Source organism: Ammospiza nelsoni, chromosome 17 (assembly GCF_027579445.1).
Source record: "Ammospiza nelsoni isolate bAmmNel1 chromosome 17, bAmmNel1.pri, whole genome shotgun sequence".
NCBI lineage: Eukaryota > Metazoa > Chordata > Aves > Passeriformes > Passerellidae > Ammospiza > Ammospiza nelsoni.
This window is the reverse complement of record NC_080649.1, coordinates 8,916,223-8,936,329: the sequence shown is the minus strand read 5'-3', so window position 1 is coordinate 8,936,329 and position 20,107 is coordinate 8,916,223. Positions and strand designations below refer to the sequence as shown.

Sequence of the window (20,107 nt, the reverse complement as noted above, 5' to 3'; positions counted from 1 at the left end):
GTATACAATCTTTGGGAGCAAAACGAGTTACTAGCTCAGGACAGAAAAGTCCGTAACATATTTTGTTTAATGACTGGTGCTTTAATATAGACCCAGTCTACACAGGGAGGATGAAGACATCCAGAAATCTCACTTGAAGTTCCTGTGCCTCTGTTCTGGCAAATCCATTATTACTTCCCAAGGTCAAACTCCGCTTTTTTTGAGGGCAGATTCTTGGCCCTCTTTAATCTCAATTAAATTGTTGGGACCATTTAGTTTACCCCTTCGGATTGCAGTTTTTAGTTGATAACGCAGGCTGGCCGTGCCCTCGGTGTCACCTGTGCTGTGAGGGGCTGCCAGCGACTCCCGCCGCTCGCGGCGAGCTGCCCAAGGGGTCGGGGAGCGGTCGCTTGTGAACCATCCCGGGATGGGAATAAATCTGGATTTCTGCTCACGCACCCCGGCACGCTGGGAGTCAGTGTTAAAGCCAGAACGGTGACGAGAGTAAAGCTTCCCGCTCTTTTTGCCCGGCTTCATCCCCGCGTACGGGGAGAGAAACGACCTCTCCGCGTCCCTGTCCGGCTGCCTCGGTCCGGCCGCACCACGGCGGGCGGGGGCAGCGCCGCGGCTGCTCCCTCCCGGTGCTCCGTGCCCGCTCAGTGGAGCCGCCCGGCGGTGCCGCTCCGAGCCCGCTCAGGGGAGGCGCTCCGTGCCCGCTCAGTGGAGCCGCCCGGCTCTGTGCCCGCCCCGTGCCCGCTCAGTGGAGCCGCCCGGCGGTGCAGCCCGGCGGTGCGAGGGGCGGTGCCGCCCGGCGCGGTTTCCGCCCGGCCGCGCAGTTTCCGCCGGAGCGACATGTGGCGGCGCGGGCAGCCGGGACGCGCCGGGCGCGGGGCGAGGCGCCGCTGGCCCCGGTAGCGGGGGCGCGGCCGCCGCCGCAAGGCAAGAGGGGGCGGCGGGGGGGATCCTCGGGAGGGGGGCAGCGGCTCCCGCGCTCTCCCTGCCGAGGAGGGGCCCGAGAGGCGCCCCGGGCCTCCGAGCGGTGCTCACGCGGCTTCCCCTCCCCGCAGGCGCCGTGACCATGCTGGGAGCGGACGAGTTCATCAGCTCCCCGCCCAGGAAGACGGTGCGGTTCGGGGGGACCCTGACCGAGATCCTGCTTAAGTACGAAAAGGTGACTGCGGCTTCTCGGGGCGCTGCGCCGCGTCCGGGCTGCTGTTCCTGGGGTCGTTCCGTGGGAAGCCTCGTTTGGCCTTAGGCGGGACCATGCCTGAAGGCTTGGGGGAAACAATTGAGGGTGGCTGAGCGTGGTAGGCTTGTGCCAGGCGGTATTGCTGTGCGAGCGAAAAGATTTCCCCCGTGAGTCAACCTGAATGGCCGGGTGCGTGTAAAGCCTGGCTTATGCTAAGTGTGCCCGGGATCCAGCTGTGTCTGTAGGAGAGCAGCTGAACATGAGCCAGCAGCCTCGTTTGTCTTCTGGACAACACCCTGTTACTGCTGCTTCAGCTTTCCTGAGCTGGCTGTCTTGCATTCTTGATGTACCTGTTCAGTACTTGGTTGCTCAGATACATTGATGAAATTGGTAGTTTTTACTGAAGGAAAAAAAAAAAAGAAGGTAATTTGTTTATTTTTGTTTCCCCTGCTAGGGTGACACCACAGATTTTGAGTTGTTAAAACATCAGCTGTCAGATCCAGACATAAAGGTAAGACTTTGATAGTCAGGGGTCTGATGATTTAAAGTTCGTGTCTGAGTGTAATCACCAGACAAGTAATTCTGGTCTTACACTAATCCTTTGTTTTAAATTGTATTTAACAGCTTTTTTTCTTTGCAGAAACCATCAGAATAAAAACCCTAAATGGGGAGAAAAAGGTCTATTTATACATATCTGTATATGCAGGATCTTTATAAATGGTGTCTCATGCTTAGTGACTCTGCTCTACCCTTTGAGTCTGTCTTTGTTCCAGATGCCATCTTTTTAGGTCACTGATGCTTGATTATAGAGACACTTCTGTAGATCAGACTGTGGTTTCTGACTTTCATAGCATTAAAGTTGCATTGAATTTTACCCTCTGTTCTCCCTAAATCTGGTTTCATTAGGCAGTAACATACATATGCATTTAGTAGTTATACCCAGAAGTATTGTTTCACAGCTCTTCTGTATAGCTACAAGTACCTGCCACATTTGCTGTTTCAAGACTTGATTGTCCCTTCTGCTTAAACTACAGCAAAAGAGAAAAGAAAATTATGATGGAATACTATTTGTTTTAAGTTCTGTGTGAGGGAGCTTTCATGCCTTATTCAGTATGACTGAAGCCTTCATGGCAGGCTGTTGGTTTAGGAGTTGGCATGAATGTATTCTGCATTCAAGACCTTCCATTGGTGAGGGCACAAACTGAAGTTCCTTTCATGTTAAGTGTGAAAACAATTTCTATTTAGTCTTAATCTTTGACTTCTAAGGGTTTTGCTATTTTCTGCTACTAGGTAGTACTGTTTATTGAAATAGTTACCTACTTTTTCTGCTTATTCTAAGGATGCCCAGATCATTAATTGGCTGCATGAATTTCGAGCTTCTGTTGCATATTTGACCAAAGAGCTTGGACAACTGGTCAACATTTTGCTGGTAAGTATCTGTTTGTTTGCTACATGGAAAGATTAAGAGTTTAGTACTCAAAACATCCTTCTTTGACGTCTTGATCTTTGCTTACTTTTAGAAGCTGCCATGGTTGAGAAGGAGCCGAGAGGTGGTGGAAGAATATCTGGGTTTTCTTGGCAACCTTGTGTCAGCACAAACTGTCCATCTCAGGCCCTGCCTCCGGATGATCGTGGCACAGTTTGTGCCCCGTAAGTTACTGCTCTCTTACTCAGTTTTGTTTGCCCATCAACATCCCTGATAGAGAAGTTCTGTATAAATACAGCCCATAACACAATTAATTATTGGATTATTGAGTTTTTTCACGTTGATTGTCATACAGACAGTTTTATGTACCTAGATTTTAGAAGACATATTCTAGGTGCTAATACAGATCCTGTTCTGAAGATGTCTTGGAAATGAATGAACTGTATAATATTTTTACTACTAAAAACCCAAAAGCTGAAGTGTGAGGATCATGTTAGATGTTCTGAAGAACCTCATGGTTCTGTAAATAAAACAGTCTTTAAGAAAGTCTTGTGGCTAATTTTGATGTTTTAGTCCTGGTGGAGATTGTTATTCAGTGTGTTTGCTATTGAATTTGTTACCTATAAGATTTATACAATTTTGATATAATCTCATTTTTTTGCTAGCTCGAATAACCATCAGAGAAGATGATGTGGATATTTCAGATTCTGATGATGATGATGAAAGTGAGTATAAAGGATATAGATATATGTGCTACTGTAGTGCCTTTACTAAAAAAGTATCTAGTGCGTGTTGCTCCTTTTTTACAAAATTAATTGAGCTGAGTTCAAGTAAACCACGAAGAAACATCCTTAAATTCCCAAGTCACAGACTTTCTTGTACTCAAATCAATGGTGTGCTGACCCACTCCTTATTACTTTGAAACCATTCCTCTTGGTGAACTATTATCTGTAGGAATAGAATGCATAGGGAAACATTCCTAGCCTTGATTCTTTCAAAGCCACAGAAAAGTTAGGAGCTGTTTGGTTTCTATTTTATTTACCTCAAGATACACCCTTGCAAAAGAATATTTTGGCAAATGCAGTTTCCTAGGGAATCATTCCATTGTGTAGTTGATATGAACCGTTTTTACTGGTTCCTGATTTAGTTTTCTGTAACCAAGTGCATAAGAATTCTTTTTTCTTTCTCTAGACATTTCTGCAAACTTTGATACTTGCCACAGAGCATTGCAAACTGTTGCCAGATATGTTCCTTCGTAAGTACAGAATCCCTTGGGATTGTGTGCCCTTCCCTTGCAGATTTCAAGCTTGGGAGCTTGGGTTTTTTCCTCTTAATTGGAAGTATAGCACTTCATTTCATTGCATGATTTTTCCCAGTATTCACTAGCTGGTAGAATGCTTTATACAAACATTATGAAGTTTCTGTCAGGCATCAGCAGCTGAAAATCCTGTTAACAGAAACGGGAATTAGGAGAAGTGTTGATAGTGGCTCTGTATTCTATATTCTATAGTGATATTTGAGGTGGCTTCTAACAAGTGCATTGTAGAAATTTGCCACTTATTATCTGTCCCATGATCCTTGCCAAACCACATTTTATACAATTGCTTGCCTTAAAATAAAGTTCCTTTGAAATAAGCTTGTTCCAGTACATCTTTAGAGTGCTGGAGTTCAATATTTGCCAACCTATAACTTTTAGGTCTGATTTTTGGTTTTTAATTATTTATAGGACACCACAGTTTCTCATGCCGATACTTGTGGAATTCTTTCCTTTCATTAATAAATCAGAAAGAACCCTGGTAAGAGCTATGATTATTTTTGTTGATTTGTTCATCTCTTTATCTAAATGTATAAATGTTCTGTATAGTATTACAACTGATTTGATGGCAGTCTCTGCAGATTTTTCAAGAATTGTTATATATATGATTATATATGTTATATATAATAACCATGTATGGGGTCATGTCTGTTCAGTGTAAGGCTGTCCAAGCATTCTGAGTTCCTTGTGCACAAGCATTGTGCTCATCTTTAATAACATCACCACATATTTTTTTCACTGGATTGTTTTCTTAATCAATGCACACCATGGACCTCCTTGATGAGGAGTCTCAGGTTGTCTTGTTTGTTAGTTTATACATTAACTTACTCTTGATTGAGCACAATCTGTTTAAACCTATTTCTGGGTCTTTAGGTAACAAATTAAGAAACTTGTTTTCTAGAAGTCCTGTGCAGAAGTGTGACTTTCTGTTAACGCTATTATTGATACCAATTAATTTTGTGTTATAGGAATGTTATGTCCATAACCTGCTGCGAGTTACTGTGTATCTCCCAACTCTGAGGCTTCAGATTCTGGAGCTTATTATTGAAAAGCTGCTGAAGTTGGATGTAAGTTTATTCTGTGTTATCTTTTATGGAAGGTTGGCATTAAAATACACAGAGTAGGAAATGAAATATGTTTCATTTTTAGACTACAAAAAATGCCCTTGTGATCATGGGTATAAACCCACCCAAATTTACACTTCATTCCCAGGATAAAGATGTTCCCACAGCTGAGGGTAACTGTATGGTGTGTGCTGTTACACCCTGCCTGGAGTCTCTGCTGGAATCCAAATAACTGTCTTGTGGTGATCAGTGCTAATGTGAATGTGCTTCCCTTTGTGTGCTTGATTTGTTTTGTCATCTCTTTGAAGTAAAAAGTCCTAAAATAAGGCAGGGTCACTGTAAATGATCATGGCTTTTTGCCTCACTGTGTAACAATCTGGGCAGAGCAGATGCTGGGGAGGTAAAGTTTCAGAAAGTTTGGAGTGTTCATTTGTGTATGGCACATCATTCCTTTTTAAAATGTTTATTTAGTTCAGGACAGAATCTAGTAAAGAACTTACTCATGTGGTCATGTATTTTATATAAACAATAACATACCTGATTTCCTATTATTGTCATGGTTTTATAGAAATTATTTCTTGTTTGGATCTGTAGGTTAGCACTCCACAGCAAGATATTGAAGATGCTGAAGAAACTGCCAATAACTGTGCTAGTGAGGAAAAATCTACAGAGGAGGGACTTTTTGACATGGTTGGTTATCTTGTTCTGTTAAATTTTTTTTTGTAAAATTATCACTTCCGAAGTGGCAATGAACTAAGTGTAGAAATTCATTATTACTTTGTTGTTACTGCACTGCACACTGCTCTTGAAACCTGAACAGCCAACAAATGATTAATGTGTTCTCAGGTATTGGTTTTATTCATGTAAACACCCAGTGCTACATCCAGCAAATCAATTTCATTATGGAAAAACACAAGCAGCTGTGCAATAAAGCTAGTTAAAGAATTCATGATACTTGGCTTAGTGTGCAAAAATTTACTTATACTGTATAATGAGATACTGCTTGTTAAAAAAAAAGATGAAATTTAGCATATTGCTGAAAGATAAATTTAGCTTGACTTTTCCTGTAATTGCTGTCTCTGCGATTTGTGTATTTAAAAGCTGCATGTGCCATTTTATCTACCAGGAGGAAGATGAAGACAGAAAAGGAAACAAAGCTGTCTCTCCCAACATTGAGAGAATGGCCCATCCTCTTGCAGAGCGCCTGGACATCCTGATGACCATCCTATTCTCATACATCAGAGATGTTTGCCATGTGGATGGTGAGAACACTTGCTCTCTAAACAAGTTTGTTGTTTTGCTAACAAGTAAACACATAAGAGGAGTTCTCTCTCACTGTACTGTGAGATAAAGCAGAACTGTGCCATTAGCAGGCTGTAGTTCACATTTCCTGCCTCTGCCCAGTGCTGGGAGAGGTACAGTGAGGACTTCAGAGGTTTAGTTTTCACTTGGAGACATTCTGATTCCATTAACATGATACTGTATCCAAACTGTAGTAGGGTATAAATGTTTTTATCATTTGCTCTACTTGAGTGTTAGAATTATGGATCCTTTCAACATCACAAGATTTGGAAGTAGATCAGAACAACCAGACACATTAATCAATTGCCTTTGTTGCAGAAGAGAGAAGAATAAAGAAATACCTTTCAGTGTTATGTACTAAGGCTTTGAATTCTTCAGATTTATGTATTTAGAAACCATTATGCTGTATCTTCTTCACATAAGTCAGGTGATTTATTTGTGGGTTTTTTTCCTTGCTCTTCTAAGCTAACACATTATTGCAAAGTTTGCATGTCTAGCAGCTTTATATATGTGCACACTCACACAGAGAGATTCTTCATTTACACCACCTTAGAAAGCAGTAGAATTGTACACTTGGATTTTTAGATGTCAGATAAACTGAGAAGTCAGGCTGACAGTTTTTCTTTACATATTCTTACTGGTGTAGAAAGATATAAATACCACTTCTGCAGCATGAGGGCAGGAAAAAACCCTGAAATGGCTCATTTTCTTCTGTTTCTTTGTTGTGTAGGCAAGCTGGACATCAACAACACAAAGGATTTGTATCGGGATCTGGTTTCTGTTTTTGACAAGCTCATTTTACCAACCCATGCTTCATGTCATGTACAGTATTTCATGTTTTACATCTGTAGCTTTAAATTGGTGAGTAAAAACTGGTTTTAAAATGCAGTGTCCTCTGTCATTTCTGCATCTTTGTTTTGGATTTTTTTTACAAAACAGTTTTCTCTGCTGTAATTCTACTCTGAAGGTAGCAAGTACATCAGTATCTTCACTTTCTTTTCCTTCTCTGTTACTCCTTTCTTTTTCTTTATGGCTGCTCTTCCCATGTTGTTCATAAACCACTTACAGATGGAATCTTAGCAAGTGTGAAGGAACAAACTTGGTTAAAACCGATCTCTTTGACAAAATCAGTTGGACTCTTGCACCCAGCACACGGGATGCAAATTTCTTCAGCATCCCAAAACTATTGCAGAGATGCTGTCTGTTAGCTCTTTGATTTGAAAATGGTGTCTGCTGTTAGTTGTTCCCCCACCCCTCCATTATCCCATCTCTGTCAACAAACTGTTCTTTCTTTTACAACTGAGTATAGAAAAAGACACAGAAGTGAGTGCTCTTCCATCATGTGTAGGTGTGGTTATTTACTGCAGTTATAGGTAGATTTTTGTCGTGGTTTGGTTGTGGAGATTATGGGAATTAAGTATTAGGAATCTCTTGATTAAACAGTGTCATCTCACAATGTCTGTGTATCTTTTTTTCCAGGGGTTGGCTGAAGCATTTTTAGACCATCTTTGGAAGAAACTGCAGGATCCAAACAATCCTTCAGTAATCAGGCAGACTGCTGGGAGTTATATTGGCAGCTTCTTGGCAAGAGCTAAATTTATTCCCATTATGTAAGTTGTTTTCATACATGAGCAGAACCAAACAATTCATGTTATTGTGGAGCTTAAGTAGAGAATTGGTGTTCTATTCCCACTGCTTTGTCAGTAAGCCTGAATCAAGGGTCTTGTTTGTCCCTTCAACAATACTGGTTCAGTATTGTCTTGAAGCTTCCAGGAAAACACATGCAGGATGCAGACTCATGATTGCTGAGCTTCATGGCTTGCTGTTTAGGGCTTCACTAACCAAGAAGTGCTGAGCAGGGGTAGGTTGTGCTGACTTCAGGCAGTCATGGATTCCCAGTATCTGATGTTTTCAGTACCCAGTGTTTGGCAATTTGTTGCAGGCTTTGGAACAGGGAGGTCATTTGTTCTACTATTTTGATAGAGAATGGTTAAAATATCTTCCTTTTTATGTACACATGCTATATTTTTGTGCTGTTCAGGGTGGGTGTGGTGACTTTAACATGGGAGTTAGTTGGATATTGGAATTACCTGGTGGACATGGGAGGCATTGCTCTGTATTACCTGTAACCAAGGATTCTGGTTGTTTACTGTGTGTTCATGGATTCATCTATTCTGGCATCCTGTCCTTTCACTGTTTGGGGTTTTCAGTGCTGATTGATTCATTTTATGCTGAGATGAAAGAGAAAGCTTGTAACAGAATCATTCCTTTACAAAGAGATTTTCTTACTGATGTTCTTATAACCACTGAGATTCTTGAGTATTTGTTGAACATCTTTTCTACACCATTTCAGGTGTTATTTTTACACTTCTTTTTTCTCCCTGCACTACAGTACAGTAAAAGCATGTCTGGATCTTCTGGTGAACTGGCTGCATAAATACATTGACAATCAGGATAAAGGAGCTAATGCCTACTGTGATGTAGCTCTCCATGGGCCATTCTATTCCACGTGTCAGGCAGTGTTCTATACACTTATTTTCCGTCACAAACAACTTCTGGATGGAAGTTTAAGGAAAGGTGAGCATATTACGTTTGAAAGGATTCATTAGAAGTTTTACTGTTACTGTGTTTTATAGTGGTAAATTCAGTCAAGTGTCTGATGGCAAGTTTATGTCGTTGTGCTCTAAATAAGATGAGATGGTTTGTACACATGTTGGGGTCAGACCTCTACTGTGAGGGTGCCCCAGGATGTGCTTCTGTGGTGATGTGCAGAGTGCAGGCATGTCACACTGGAAATTCTTAGCAATTAAGTTCAGTTTATATGACATCTAATTTATATTTGCTAATTGTTCTTGTTTTGAAGGTCTGTCATATCTGCAGAGTTTGAACTTTGAGCGCATTGTCATGTGTCAGCTAAACCCCCTGAAGATTTGTATCCCTTCTGTTGTCAACTTGTTTGCTGCCATTACCAGGTACCTGCTCATTTACTTCAGTAAAGCTTGGTACAGGTTTTGTGTGTATCTAAAACCAGCATAGGGTTTTGTTAGGCAGTGTCTTGAATATTAACTGAGACATAATACTGCCCATATTGGTTAGGGATAAGTTTATTGATAGGTGAATTTCAGTGGAATCCTGCAGTCCTATGACATGGATTGCTCTGTGTTGGAGCCAGTGTGGTTGTACTTGGAATAAAGTTTATAGGGGTTTAGAGGAAGAGAACAGACCCCTTACCTCGTGACTATCTTGCAAACTCCTAATATCAGCTGGAAAAATGGAAGATAGAAGTGATATTTCTTAAAAAATAACTTTGTGTTTTCATACCATCCATCTGAAAATCTTGCTTTGGGTGTGCTGGAATGCTTATCTTTCCTTTATTCCCTTTTTTAAAGGAAATACCAGCTGGTGTTCTGCTACACCATTATTGAGAGGAACAACAGGCAGTTCATCCCCGTGGTGCGGAGCGGCACCGGGGGCGACCTTGTGCAGACCTGCACCAACCCCCTCGACAGCTTCTTCCCCTTTGACCCCTACATACTCAAAAGGTAGAACTGGAAAGTGAACAACTCCTTTGTGCCTTCTAGTTAATAATGAATACAGCCTGTAGCAAACTGTCAGTGTTTCTGCCATTCACTTTCCTCCCTGATCCTTTGTACCTTTCATATTCTGCATTTTAACCAGATTGTCAAAGGTTTAAATTAAAATGTGCCCCTGCTGTGAATACAATAACTCATTCTGTGCTTTGTTTCCTCTCTCAGATCAAAGAAGACCATTGATCCTATGTATCAGTTCTGGGAAGAGCTGAGTGCTGAAGATCTTGAGGATCTGAAGAAACCCATTAAAAAGGTAGTCTTCCTGATTACCTGATCCAAACAAGTTTAGCTATCAGCTGCTTTTATTGCAGAATATTTTTTTAAAGTAGGTAAGAGTACATTATACATTTAGGGGAAACTGAGACTGAAATTTGGAAGCTTTAGGAATTGATCCATTCTTGCCTTGGGAGCACTTTTCCCTCTCCTGCAGCACAGAAGCCATCTGAAAGCTTTTTGAATGTGCTCAGAAAATGGACATGATGATGTCAGTGGGAAATCCACCCTGTAGATGTCATTCAGTTCCCATATTTCATAATCAGATTACATCTAATTCTCTTACCTTTCCAAGTGGTTGTGGCAGTCACAGTGTAAATCCAGGTCTCTATTAAGATTTGACAGTATCTTCCTATTCTCACTGATCCTTTTACATTTTTGCAGGGTACTTCTGAAGATGAAGACGATGACTTTTTGAAAGGAGAAACTCCTCAGAATGATGGTGTGGTGGAAATTGCACCACATTCTTATGAGTCCAACACACGGAGCCCTGTGAGCAGCATTGGCTCCCCTGCAGACTGTTACGTGCCATACCCACTGTGACATGGGCAATCAGAAGGGAAAGTGTGGAAGAGGTTGAAAATTGTGTGCAATGTTTTGCTCTGGAAAGAGACTTGAGCTCAACTTTCCAAACTGGCAAATGTTTTAAGTAACTACATTCAAGAAAAATTACTGTTTCTTAGTCATCAGATTTCTACAGATATGTTTAAGTAAAGCTATATGTTGCTAGAAAAGCTTAGAGAATAAATAGGGTGATATTTTACAAATTTCACATTGAAATGGTTTTTATGACTTAGAAGGATTTTTTTTCATAGTTTTTTCCAACTCTTCAAAACTTCTTTTACTAATGTTTCTCTACAAGGTTTTATGTATCAGGGGTGAAATTCTGGTGTTTCTTCCTGCAGATTTCTGTGGGGGCCAGAATTCCACTGTCAGTGTTCCAACTCTGATGACTCTTTTGGAGCTGGTTTCATAGTAATGGTGTAATCTCTTGTCCTAAGGTGCCATTTTTTGGCACCCAATGTGAGGCTTGAGAAAGTGGAAAGAAAAAACCTGTCCTGATTTAATTGGGTTTCACTTACTCTGTACTGGGATAAAGCAGTCAGTAGCCACATTGCTTGAAGCTGCTTTCTAGAGGGATCTCTTTGGAAATTTCCTCTTAAATATGCCCTAAACCAGGAGACCCCTCAGTAGGCAGGGCATGAATCCAGTCTGGCAGTGGTTCTTCCACACACATCTCTTCAGCTTTTACTTAGTAGAACCATGCTTGGTGAAGCCACTTGCTAGTGGGAAGTGTGCTCAGACACAAACACTATCCCTCCTGAAATCTGTAGCTGACACACACCTTTCCCAGCCAGGAAAGGTCAGACATGTGAAAGTGGTGGCTGTTGGAAGTGTTGAAAATGAGGGAGTAGCTGAATGTATTATTTGTAGATAGTTTTCTTTGGGGTGCTTGTGAAGCACTCCAAGACAGGTATTTATTTGCCAGATTTGAAGTTTATATGCGAATGCTGAAAATAGAAAAAAAAATCTTCCCTTATGGAAAGGACATGATGGTGTCAGTGGTGTCCTTGTCCTTGTGTTGTCCATGTGTCTGTCAGTGTAGAGTTTCTCTACAGAGGTTTCTTGTCTTCTTTTCATGGTTGCTGGCTTTTAGATTTGAGTAAGAATATAAACAATTGGAAAAAATAAATGTTACTCGTATAACATTTGGTTGGAAATTTTATGTATTTAAGACTAAACTCCAGTTGCCCTTCTTTAGAACTTTGAGGCTTTCAAAACATTTTTATTTGGAGCCAATAAAGTTTGATGCAAAGAGTGCAGTTCTTAACATCCTTGAGAAAACCTGTATGTCTGTATGTAACTGAGGTGCCCTCTCTGGAGCCTGACTTCTCAAAGTTGGGGTGTTCATTCTGACAGATTGCAGAAATGAGTTTGGAGATGACACTGCAAAATTGTATAAACTGAGAAGTTTTGGTTTTAATTGTAGTCCTCTTTATTGTCAGTCCTGAGTAATAAACAATAGATTTCCATCTGAAATAATTGCATTTTCTCCTGGCACAGAAGTACCCTCAGATCAACAGCAGGGAAAATATCCTTTGAATGTTTGAAAGATGCCTTTCACATCACAACACTTTCAGACACTACTTCCAAAATGAGGGTGCGGAAAACTTGCCCAGTTGTAATACTAGATATGTGATTCAGGAGCTTCCACATATCATGAAAAACAAAACAAAAAACCAGTAAGTGTAATGTGCAGACATTGAACAGTCTGTACTCAAGTTACACAGTTTTAAGTGTTTCTGGAGTGTGTTTCACCTTTGCTGTGACAGCTCTGGTTTTCTCCATGTAATGGCAGGCAGGTGTGCTGGCAGGTGCTGGTGCTTTGCTGAAGAGACTTTGTAAATACCAGCAGCTGTGAGAGGAATGCTCATCCTGAGGTGCAATTTTGTCTCACATGAGAAATGCAATGTATCTGTTGAAGAAAGCAGTCTACTATAGAATCATAAAGTCATAGAGTAGCCTAGGTTGGAAGGGACTTTAAAGATCACCTAGTTCCAACCACCCTGTCACTGTCAGGGTCACTTCTACCAGACCAGTTTGCTCAGAGTCCAGTGCAGCCGGGCCTGGAACACTTCCAGGGACAGTTTATTTCTGTGAAATTGGATGGAAAGGCTGAGCTGGGGTCCTGGGCAGTTACTGTCGCTGCACTGTGGCCAGGTCCACATTCCCTGCACGGTGAATTAACTCTGCTGCTACCATTGTTATTCCTCATAGTATCTTCCACAGAAAACTGAAGGAAACAAACCCTGATCTTTGAGGAAAAACGGTTTTCTTTGGGATTGTCTGAAAATCCAGCTGGGCCAGAGGATGGTGGTGTGGGGATTGGCCTCTTCTCCCAGACATCCAGTGGTAGAACAAGGGGATGTAACCTTAAACTGTGCCGGGGGAGGTTTGTGTTGGACGTTGGGAATGTTTTCTTCACAGAGAGGGTGGAATGAGACATTGGAATGGGCTGTCCATTGGATGGTGGGAGTCACCGTCCCTGGAGGAATTTAATGACAGATTGGACGCGGTCCTCAGTGCCATGGTATAGTGACACAGTGGTGTTCCGATAGAGGTTGGATTCCATGATCTCAAAGGAGTTTTCCAACCTCAATAATTCAGCGATTTGTAAATTTGTGGCTTTATAACTGTTATTATTTCATACCACACATAAGGATGCCCCGCAGCGGCCGGGAAATCTCTTCAGGGTAACCGTGTTAAAGTCGTCAGGCGGAGCCGCCGAGGCCGGGCTCGTTTCCGTCAGCCCCGGGGCTATCCCGCCGGGCCGTGCCGGGCCCAGCCCCGGGGCGGTCCCGTGGTGCCCGGGGCGGTCCCGCGGTGCCCGGGGCGGCCTCAGCCCTGGGGCGGTTCCGGGATGCCCGGGGCGGGCCCAGCCAAGCTCCAGGGCGGTTCCGCGGTGCCCGGGCCCAGCCGCGGGCGGTGCCGCGGGCGGAGCGGCGGCCGCGCTTTCCCGGCGCCCCGCGCGGCTCCGCCCGGCCCGGCCCGGCGCGGCCTGCGGAGGGAGCGCGGAGCCGCCTCCGGGCCCGGACCCGCCGCTCGCCGAGATGCCGCTGCTGGTTAACGGAGCGCGGGTGGACCTGGCCCGGCCCACGGGAGACATGATCCGCGCCCACCCGCACCTCGAGGTGAGGGGAGCGGGAAGGGGCCCCGGGGGGAGCCGCGGTCGCGGCCGGCGGGGCGGGTGGCGGAGCAGGGCAGGGGCGGCCCCGCCCCCGACCCCGCGCGTTCCCCGCGCTCTGACAGCGGAGAGCCGCGGGGTGATGGAAAATAAATAAATCGGTGTCAGCGGAGGGGCTCAGCCGTGCCGGTGCGGGTGCCCCGCGAGGCTGGGCGGGCGCTTTCTGCGTGAAATGACAAAAACTGGCGATTAAAAGGAAGGTGGGCACTGTGAGGAAGGTGCTGACCTTGCTGCCAGGGTGTAAATGTTGTAATCCTAACGGCGAGTGCGAGCCAGGACTGTGAGCAGAGCTGCTTGGGGAGCTGTTTCCCATCAGAAGGTGTTTCTTTACAGACCCTGAGATTATGCAGAAAACCAGGGCAAATTTGATAAAGCTGTGAAGTGTTTTTTGAGCCCAGAATGGAAATTCACTTTGTCCTCAGCAGCTCTGTGAGGAAGCACTGCAGTAGTCTTAGCCCAGGAACCCACGTTTTCCACACACCAATCAAGCTAATAAACAACAGTGTTTTGATAAGTGCAAAATAAATGTTCTGAAATATGGCAGCAGAAGACTGAAACTTCTGTATTTCAAGTTTCCTGTTCTGATTAAACTTCCAAGATCGGTTCTGGTATTATCTAATGTAATCTTTTTCCAGTTCAAAAGCTGTTTATTGTGCCTCCATGTTATGGTCCATGTAACAGGGGAAAGGTGTTTTGTAACTCTCTGGAATGATGAGATTTAACTATTAACTTGGTCACTGTTAGGAAAGCATAAAACTTAAAAAATTCAGAATACTCTGTAATACAAAACACAGAAAATTCACAATACTCTGTAATAATACAAAACACATGCGTTTCTCTCTGAGCTGGGTCCCTTTGCTTTTCAGTGGTGATGTTTCTGTGAAGTAATGGATACACCTGAGAATTCAGCCACTGTAGTATCTGTTATCATTTGTAGTATTTGTTATCATTTATTTTTAGGAAAAGGCAAAACTTCTGAGAAGTCAGCCAGCTCAGATCGTGGAACCCAAAGGCCTTCTCTATGTTCAGCAGAGAGAGTTTGCAGTGACTACCCCTAAAGATGGTGTGTAGGAACATAAACATTTCTACTTGTATTGAAGCAGTGATTGTGAGAGCTGAGTTCTTACAGTGTTTTCCTCCTTTAAAATAGGTTCTGTTTCCATTCTTGGATCAGATGATGCCACTACCTGCCACATAGTTGTGCTCCGACACACAGGTATCTCTAGAGGACCTTCAGAGCAAAGCCTGTACCCCTGAAATAAGGAATTAGTGCTGGTTTATGTGGCATTAATATAATAGACTGCAGTTACATTACTACAAACCTGAATTTCCAAAAGTGACATCATGTGTTAACTAAAGACTCACTCAGAGTTGGTGTGTTCAGTGTGAGAGGTTCTGTGCTCTCCTCACTCCCTGAGCAGATTTTAACTTGCTCTGCTCCTGTGGCCAGGGGCATTTCAGCCCTGGGCTGTGTCCAGCAGTCTGGCAGAGCAGGGTTTGGGTGTTTCAGGGGTAGAATTAGTGGAATTTTTGTGCCTGGATTTCTGGCATTAGAGATGTTGCCCGCTAAGACGTGCCCGTGCCGGAGCTGTGCTGGTTTTGTAAGGGCCCCTGCAGAGGGTGGTGCCTCGCCCCAGTCACATCCCTGGGACTGCCCCGGTTGGTGGCACTGTCACCGGGTTCCCGTCGTGTGCTGTCACCGAGTCCCCATTGTCGTGTGCCCTCCCCAGGCAGCGGAGCCACGTGCCTGACCCACTGTGACGGCTCGGACACCGAGGCCGAGGTGTCGCTCATCATGAGCTCAGTGAAGTCCTTCTCCAGCTCCACGGGCTGTGGCAGGTCAGCTCTGCTCCCTTGCTGTTCTGCTGCTCTCAAGGGTTGCTGCAGCTGGTGTGGAGGGAATTTGGGAGGGGATTGTGCTGGGTTCAGGCCAGGGAATTGTGCAGGAAACACCTCTTGATCAGCAGCCGCATGCAAAGTGATAATCACTTCCTTGGTGATGATTTTGGGGGTATTTTTAGCAGTCATTTAAAGCACGGTTCTGTTCTGAAGAGTGTCTCTGTAAAATGCCACCGTGAGGTTTGTGTTTATTGTTTCCCATTTAACTTTGTTCCAGATTTGCAAAATTTTCCATATAACTGGTTTTTGGTTCATATTATATTTTTCCCTTCAGAGTGTTTGTAAATTCTTTTCAGCATCTGACAATCTATCAGGGAATTTTGTAAGTCCACATTAAAAAAAAAATGGTGTGGAGGATAGGACAGTGGGTAAAAAGCTCTGAAACAGAATTTAGCAGCCAAGTTTCTTTCTGGATATGGAGGGTTTTGCCCCTGTAGTTTGGTAAGAACAAAAGCTAGCTTGTGAACTTAGATTCATGATTTGTAAGGACTTTACATAGACACTGCTTAGAGAAGAACCCTGCTGCATGGTCCAGAATAGTTGTGAGGAGGTCATGGGATCAAAAATCTTCAAGTTTAATTAACTGAAAGATGGTTACAAAGTTCAGTCCAAACCAGACGTGCCAGAGATACTCCTGGGAGAGAATTGCATGTACTTAATGCCTCTTCAAGCTTGTTGCTGTGCTCCTTCCTGGGTGATCCCTGAAGTTTTCAGAATGGAATTATCATAACTTGCTGTGTAATGCAAACCAGCTTGGTGCATGTGATTGTAATCAGTGAGGCTTCTCTAATGATTGCTTTGCAGTTTGGGCTGGGGATTATTTTGTAAAGCTATTCATTTTGAGATGTCTTTTTAATTGCTGTTTCCTGTTATTCCGTCTCTGTTAGGCTGGAAGTGCACCTAGTTGGAGGTTTCAATGATGATAGGCAGTTATCACAAAAACTTACTAATCAGCTTCTTAGTAAGTTCACGTTTTTTGCACTCTCATGTCCAAAAAAAAAAAAGTTCTGGCTGGATTTGGGTGGAGTTTGTTTGCAGTCTGAGTCCCCAGTCATTTACTGGAAAGAAGTGTGGATTCACATGAAGGGTCTTTTTCTCTGCCTGAGAACTGGTGTGGAGAGGGGCTGGACTGCTGGGGCTTGCCCATGCCCAGTGCCTGGCACAGGCTCTGGTCCTGTCACTGCTCCCTGGCTCACAGCTGCCTCTGGAGAGTTGGGTGCAGTTCAGCTGGGCTTTGATCCCTGCTCATCTTCTTGGGATCATGGGCAAGTGTTGTCACTCTCCCAATCTGTACATGTGGATGATTCATCAGTTGCCGTTCAGTTCATACCTTAATGTGATGAGGTAAAATTTAATTATTGTTTGGCATTGTCTAATGAAAAATGTCAGGTCTTACATAAAATTCATAGTCCAGAGGAGTGATGGCAGTGCTTCACTCACAATTGGAAGTGTAAAGTACCTGATTACCTGGGAGTGCTCTGGGTTGTGCTTTTGTCACTCTGTCACTTCTGGAGAGGCCTCTGCCCCACAGGAATGGGGAGGCGGCAGGGATGGGGCAGGTGTCAGGACTGGAGGGAGGTGTTTGAGGGGGTAAACAAAAAAGGAATAAAACCCTGGGATGAGCCGTGTGGCTATGGCACCTGATGGGTGTTTTGTGTAATTGTGAGAGTTCTGTGCAGAACAAAGTATTCTGGTTAACTTACTTGAACCTTCTGATTTTCATGCATCAAGGTGCAATTTGAATCAGTGATGCTGTATTGCTATCAGAACTTAAAAGAGGGGTATTTTTGGTATTTGGAATGGCAAAATGCAGAACTAATTTACAGTTGATGAAAGACTGGGTTTGTTCACTATCTATGTAACATTTTAGGAAAAAACATTTAAATATAACCTGCTAAATGTAGAGTGGACTAGAGCAGAGCTGATGTGATGCCAGAGCTAAACCAGTGTCCATAGAAGAAATAAGTGGCAGAGCACTTTCTTAGCAGATTTTTGCTGTTACAAATGGCCTGTCTCTGTAAATTCCTGTTAGTCTGAAGCAAATGTGCAGAGCCCTGTTTGCAGTGTGTTGCCCTGCCTGGGGCAGGGGTTCAGTGTGTGCCCCTCACCCCAGACAGCAGTGCCCTGCCTCCCCCCAGTGACATTTTTGCTGTCCTTGTCATCACAGGAGCGTTCGACCTCCAGCCAGAGGAAGTTCATTTAGTAACTTTCTGTGTAACAGGTAAGGAAATGTTCCCTTGGGTTTGGAAGTACATGTCCTGAAATAAAAGGACAGGGAACTTCTCAGACATGGCTTTTTCTCTGTCCTGTCAGAAAGAACAGCACAAATCCTGCATACAGATGTGTAATTTTCAGTTTTGCTGCTGCACTGCAACCAACTCATAATCATGGCCAGGTTATTTCGGCACATATATCCCAAGAAACAGGGCTTTTTCCCTGTAAATTGTCCTGGCAGAAGCAGTTGGCTGGAGCTGCTGCTCTCTTAGGAGACAGCTGCAAGTCCTACATGTGTTGTTACTGGCCTCTGCCTTCTTTTCCATATTTCATTTAGTTTTCCTTGGCTTTTTCTATCTTGTGCAACATCAGATCTCTTGCTCTCCAATAACATATAATTAAATAAATGCTGCTCAGACTAAAATCCAAAGCCCTACAAGTTTGACTTCTTTTTCTTCATTACAGAACTAAATGACAGAGAAGAACAAGATATTCACTTTCCAATAATTTATGGAATAGGTGAGTTAGTTAAATTAGAGTTGAATTTTCTTTTGGTCACTGGATTGCTTTTTAGATTCCAATAGTAAATGGACTGCTTTTAATGGATGAGAAAAGTTCACTCTAAAAGTTGCACACTGCTGTCAGAGGCAAAAATGCTTTTCTTGTGGTGCCACAGCTGGGAGATGCACACATGAAGAAGCTGTATGCAAGTACAGATTTTTTCCTTTAACTGCACTTAAGAGTTTATCAGCATCGAGCTATTGCACTAAATTTATGCTTAGAATTAAATCTTCTTCTCTTTGATTATTCAGTGTTTTTTCTAATTAGTTCGCTCATCTCTGGAATATTGAAATGCTGCCAAAGGAAATGAAGTAGAAACATCCTGTCACAGGCTTGGGGTCTGAGAAATAAAAATGTGTGATGAGTTCTGCAGTTCTGCAACACAGTTTTGTTAGGTACATGGTCATTGTAAAGAAATGCCTCAAAACAATTAATTCTTACTATATTTAATCTCTATTCCCTACCAGCTGTGAATGTTAAAACAGCAGAGATTTTCCCTGCAACCTTCCCAGTAAAAGGGCCAGATGAGGATCTGCGTTCAGCCCACACTTTAACAGGAGCACCAGTGAGTAAGAGATGGTGAAGATGGGGAGACCAGTCAGGAACAATGGGATATCCAAAGTTTGAGGGGAATATCCTTTGGTAGCTCTGGGTTTGTGGTCACCATTTCACTCTGTGGGAGTAGCTGGGGTGTCAGTGCAGCTGGGGGGACTCAGGGCTGAGCTGGGCCAGGCTGAGGGGAGCCCTCCCTGTCTGGGGCAGCCCTGGCTGCCTCTGCAGCCTCCTCTGTTCCTGCAGCTGACCAACATCTACGATGCCAAGACAGAGCAGCTCCGGATTGGGCCTTATTTCTGGGGGCCTTTCCCACATGTGGATTTCTGGCTGGAACAAGATGATGCACAGATTTTACAGGTACCTGAAACGAACTGCTTTGGGGTTTTTTGCCTTCTAGCTGAGTAGAGAGAGGGGTGTTACAGTATGTCAAAACTTTTCCCAGTGCACTGCTGTCCCTGGGAGGGTGGGGAATATCCTTCTAGAGGGCAGGATAATGAGAACATTGTATCCTGAATGTCAAGCAGCTCTTGCTCCCATCTTCTTTTTCAGAACCTTTCCACGTCACCCCTGGCTGAGCCCCCCCACTTTGTTTCCCACATTAGATCTACATTAACATTTCTGAAAGAACACCCATTTCCATCTCGGTCCCTGTTTCCTGACAGGAAGCCTCGAATCTACAAAAAAAATGAAGAAGGGTTGTGGGAACAGGTTTGCTCTGACAAAATCTAACCTGGAACCCACCCCCACAATTGCTTTAAGGAAATAAAACTTGCAGGAAGAGCAATTTGTTGCAAATAGCATATTGCTGCTCACAAATACCAATGTTCCTGTGCTTTTCAAAATAAAATATTTTGATAGAAGTAACTTGCTTTTTCTGCATTACTTATGTAGAAATCAGAGTTTCTTTGAAGTAAGAATTTGGCTTTGTTTAGGTTCTGTTGCTCCAGTGCAGTAATTTGATGGGCAGGTAGAGGTGGCAATGCTGGAGACTGACA

At 43.5% G+C, this 20,107-nt stretch overlaps 2 protein-coding genes across 3 annotated transcripts; both read left to right on the top strand.

Annotated features, from left to right (window-relative positions):
* The first annotated feature begins 786 nt into the window (after positions 1 to 786).
* Positions 787 to 11,954, top strand: RRN3 (RRN3 homolog, RNA polymerase I transcription factor). The gene is made up of 18 exons (XM_059484234.1): positions 787 to 918; positions 1,047 to 1,150; positions 1,623 to 1,679; positions 2,508 to 2,597; positions 2,689 to 2,818; positions 3,260 to 3,319; positions 3,786 to 3,849; positions 4,321 to 4,390; positions 4,878 to 4,976; positions 5,568 to 5,663; positions 6,100 to 6,235; positions 7,006 to 7,136; positions 7,755 to 7,885; positions 8,668 to 8,852; positions 9,139 to 9,247; positions 9,665 to 9,817; positions 10,031 to 10,118; positions 10,523 to 11,954. Exons 2-18 carry the CDS (start codon positions 1,058 to 1,060, stop codon positions 10,679 to 10,681), a joined length of 1,851 nt encoding a protein of 616 aa, XP_059340217.1. The 5' UTR covers positions 787 to 918; positions 1,047 to 1,057; the 3' UTR covers positions 10,682 to 11,954.
* Positions 11,955 to 13,632: 1,678 nt separating this feature from the next.
* On the top strand, positions 13,633 to 19,976 carry NTAN1 (N-terminal asparagine amidase). 2 transcript variants are annotated; one of them, XM_059484187.1, is made up of 10 exons: positions 13,633 to 13,830; positions 14,844 to 14,946; positions 15,034 to 15,099; positions 15,614 to 15,722; positions 16,670 to 16,743; positions 17,950 to 18,003; positions 18,462 to 18,515; positions 19,025 to 19,122; positions 19,356 to 19,469; positions 19,662 to 19,976. In XM_059484187.1, the coding sequence occupies exons 1-10, from the start codon at positions 13,750 to 13,752 to the stop codon at positions 19,839 to 19,841; spliced, it is 933 nt and encodes a 310-aa protein (XP_059340170.1). In that variant the 5' UTR covers positions 13,633 to 13,749; the 3' UTR covers positions 19,842 to 19,976. The 2 variants fall into 2 exon arrangements, with proteins under 2 accessions (XP_059340170.1, XP_059340171.1); XM_059484188.1 differs by lacking the exons at positions 15,614 to 15,722; positions 16,670 to 16,743.
* The last annotated feature ends 131 nt before the right edge of the window (positions 19,977 to 20,107 follow it).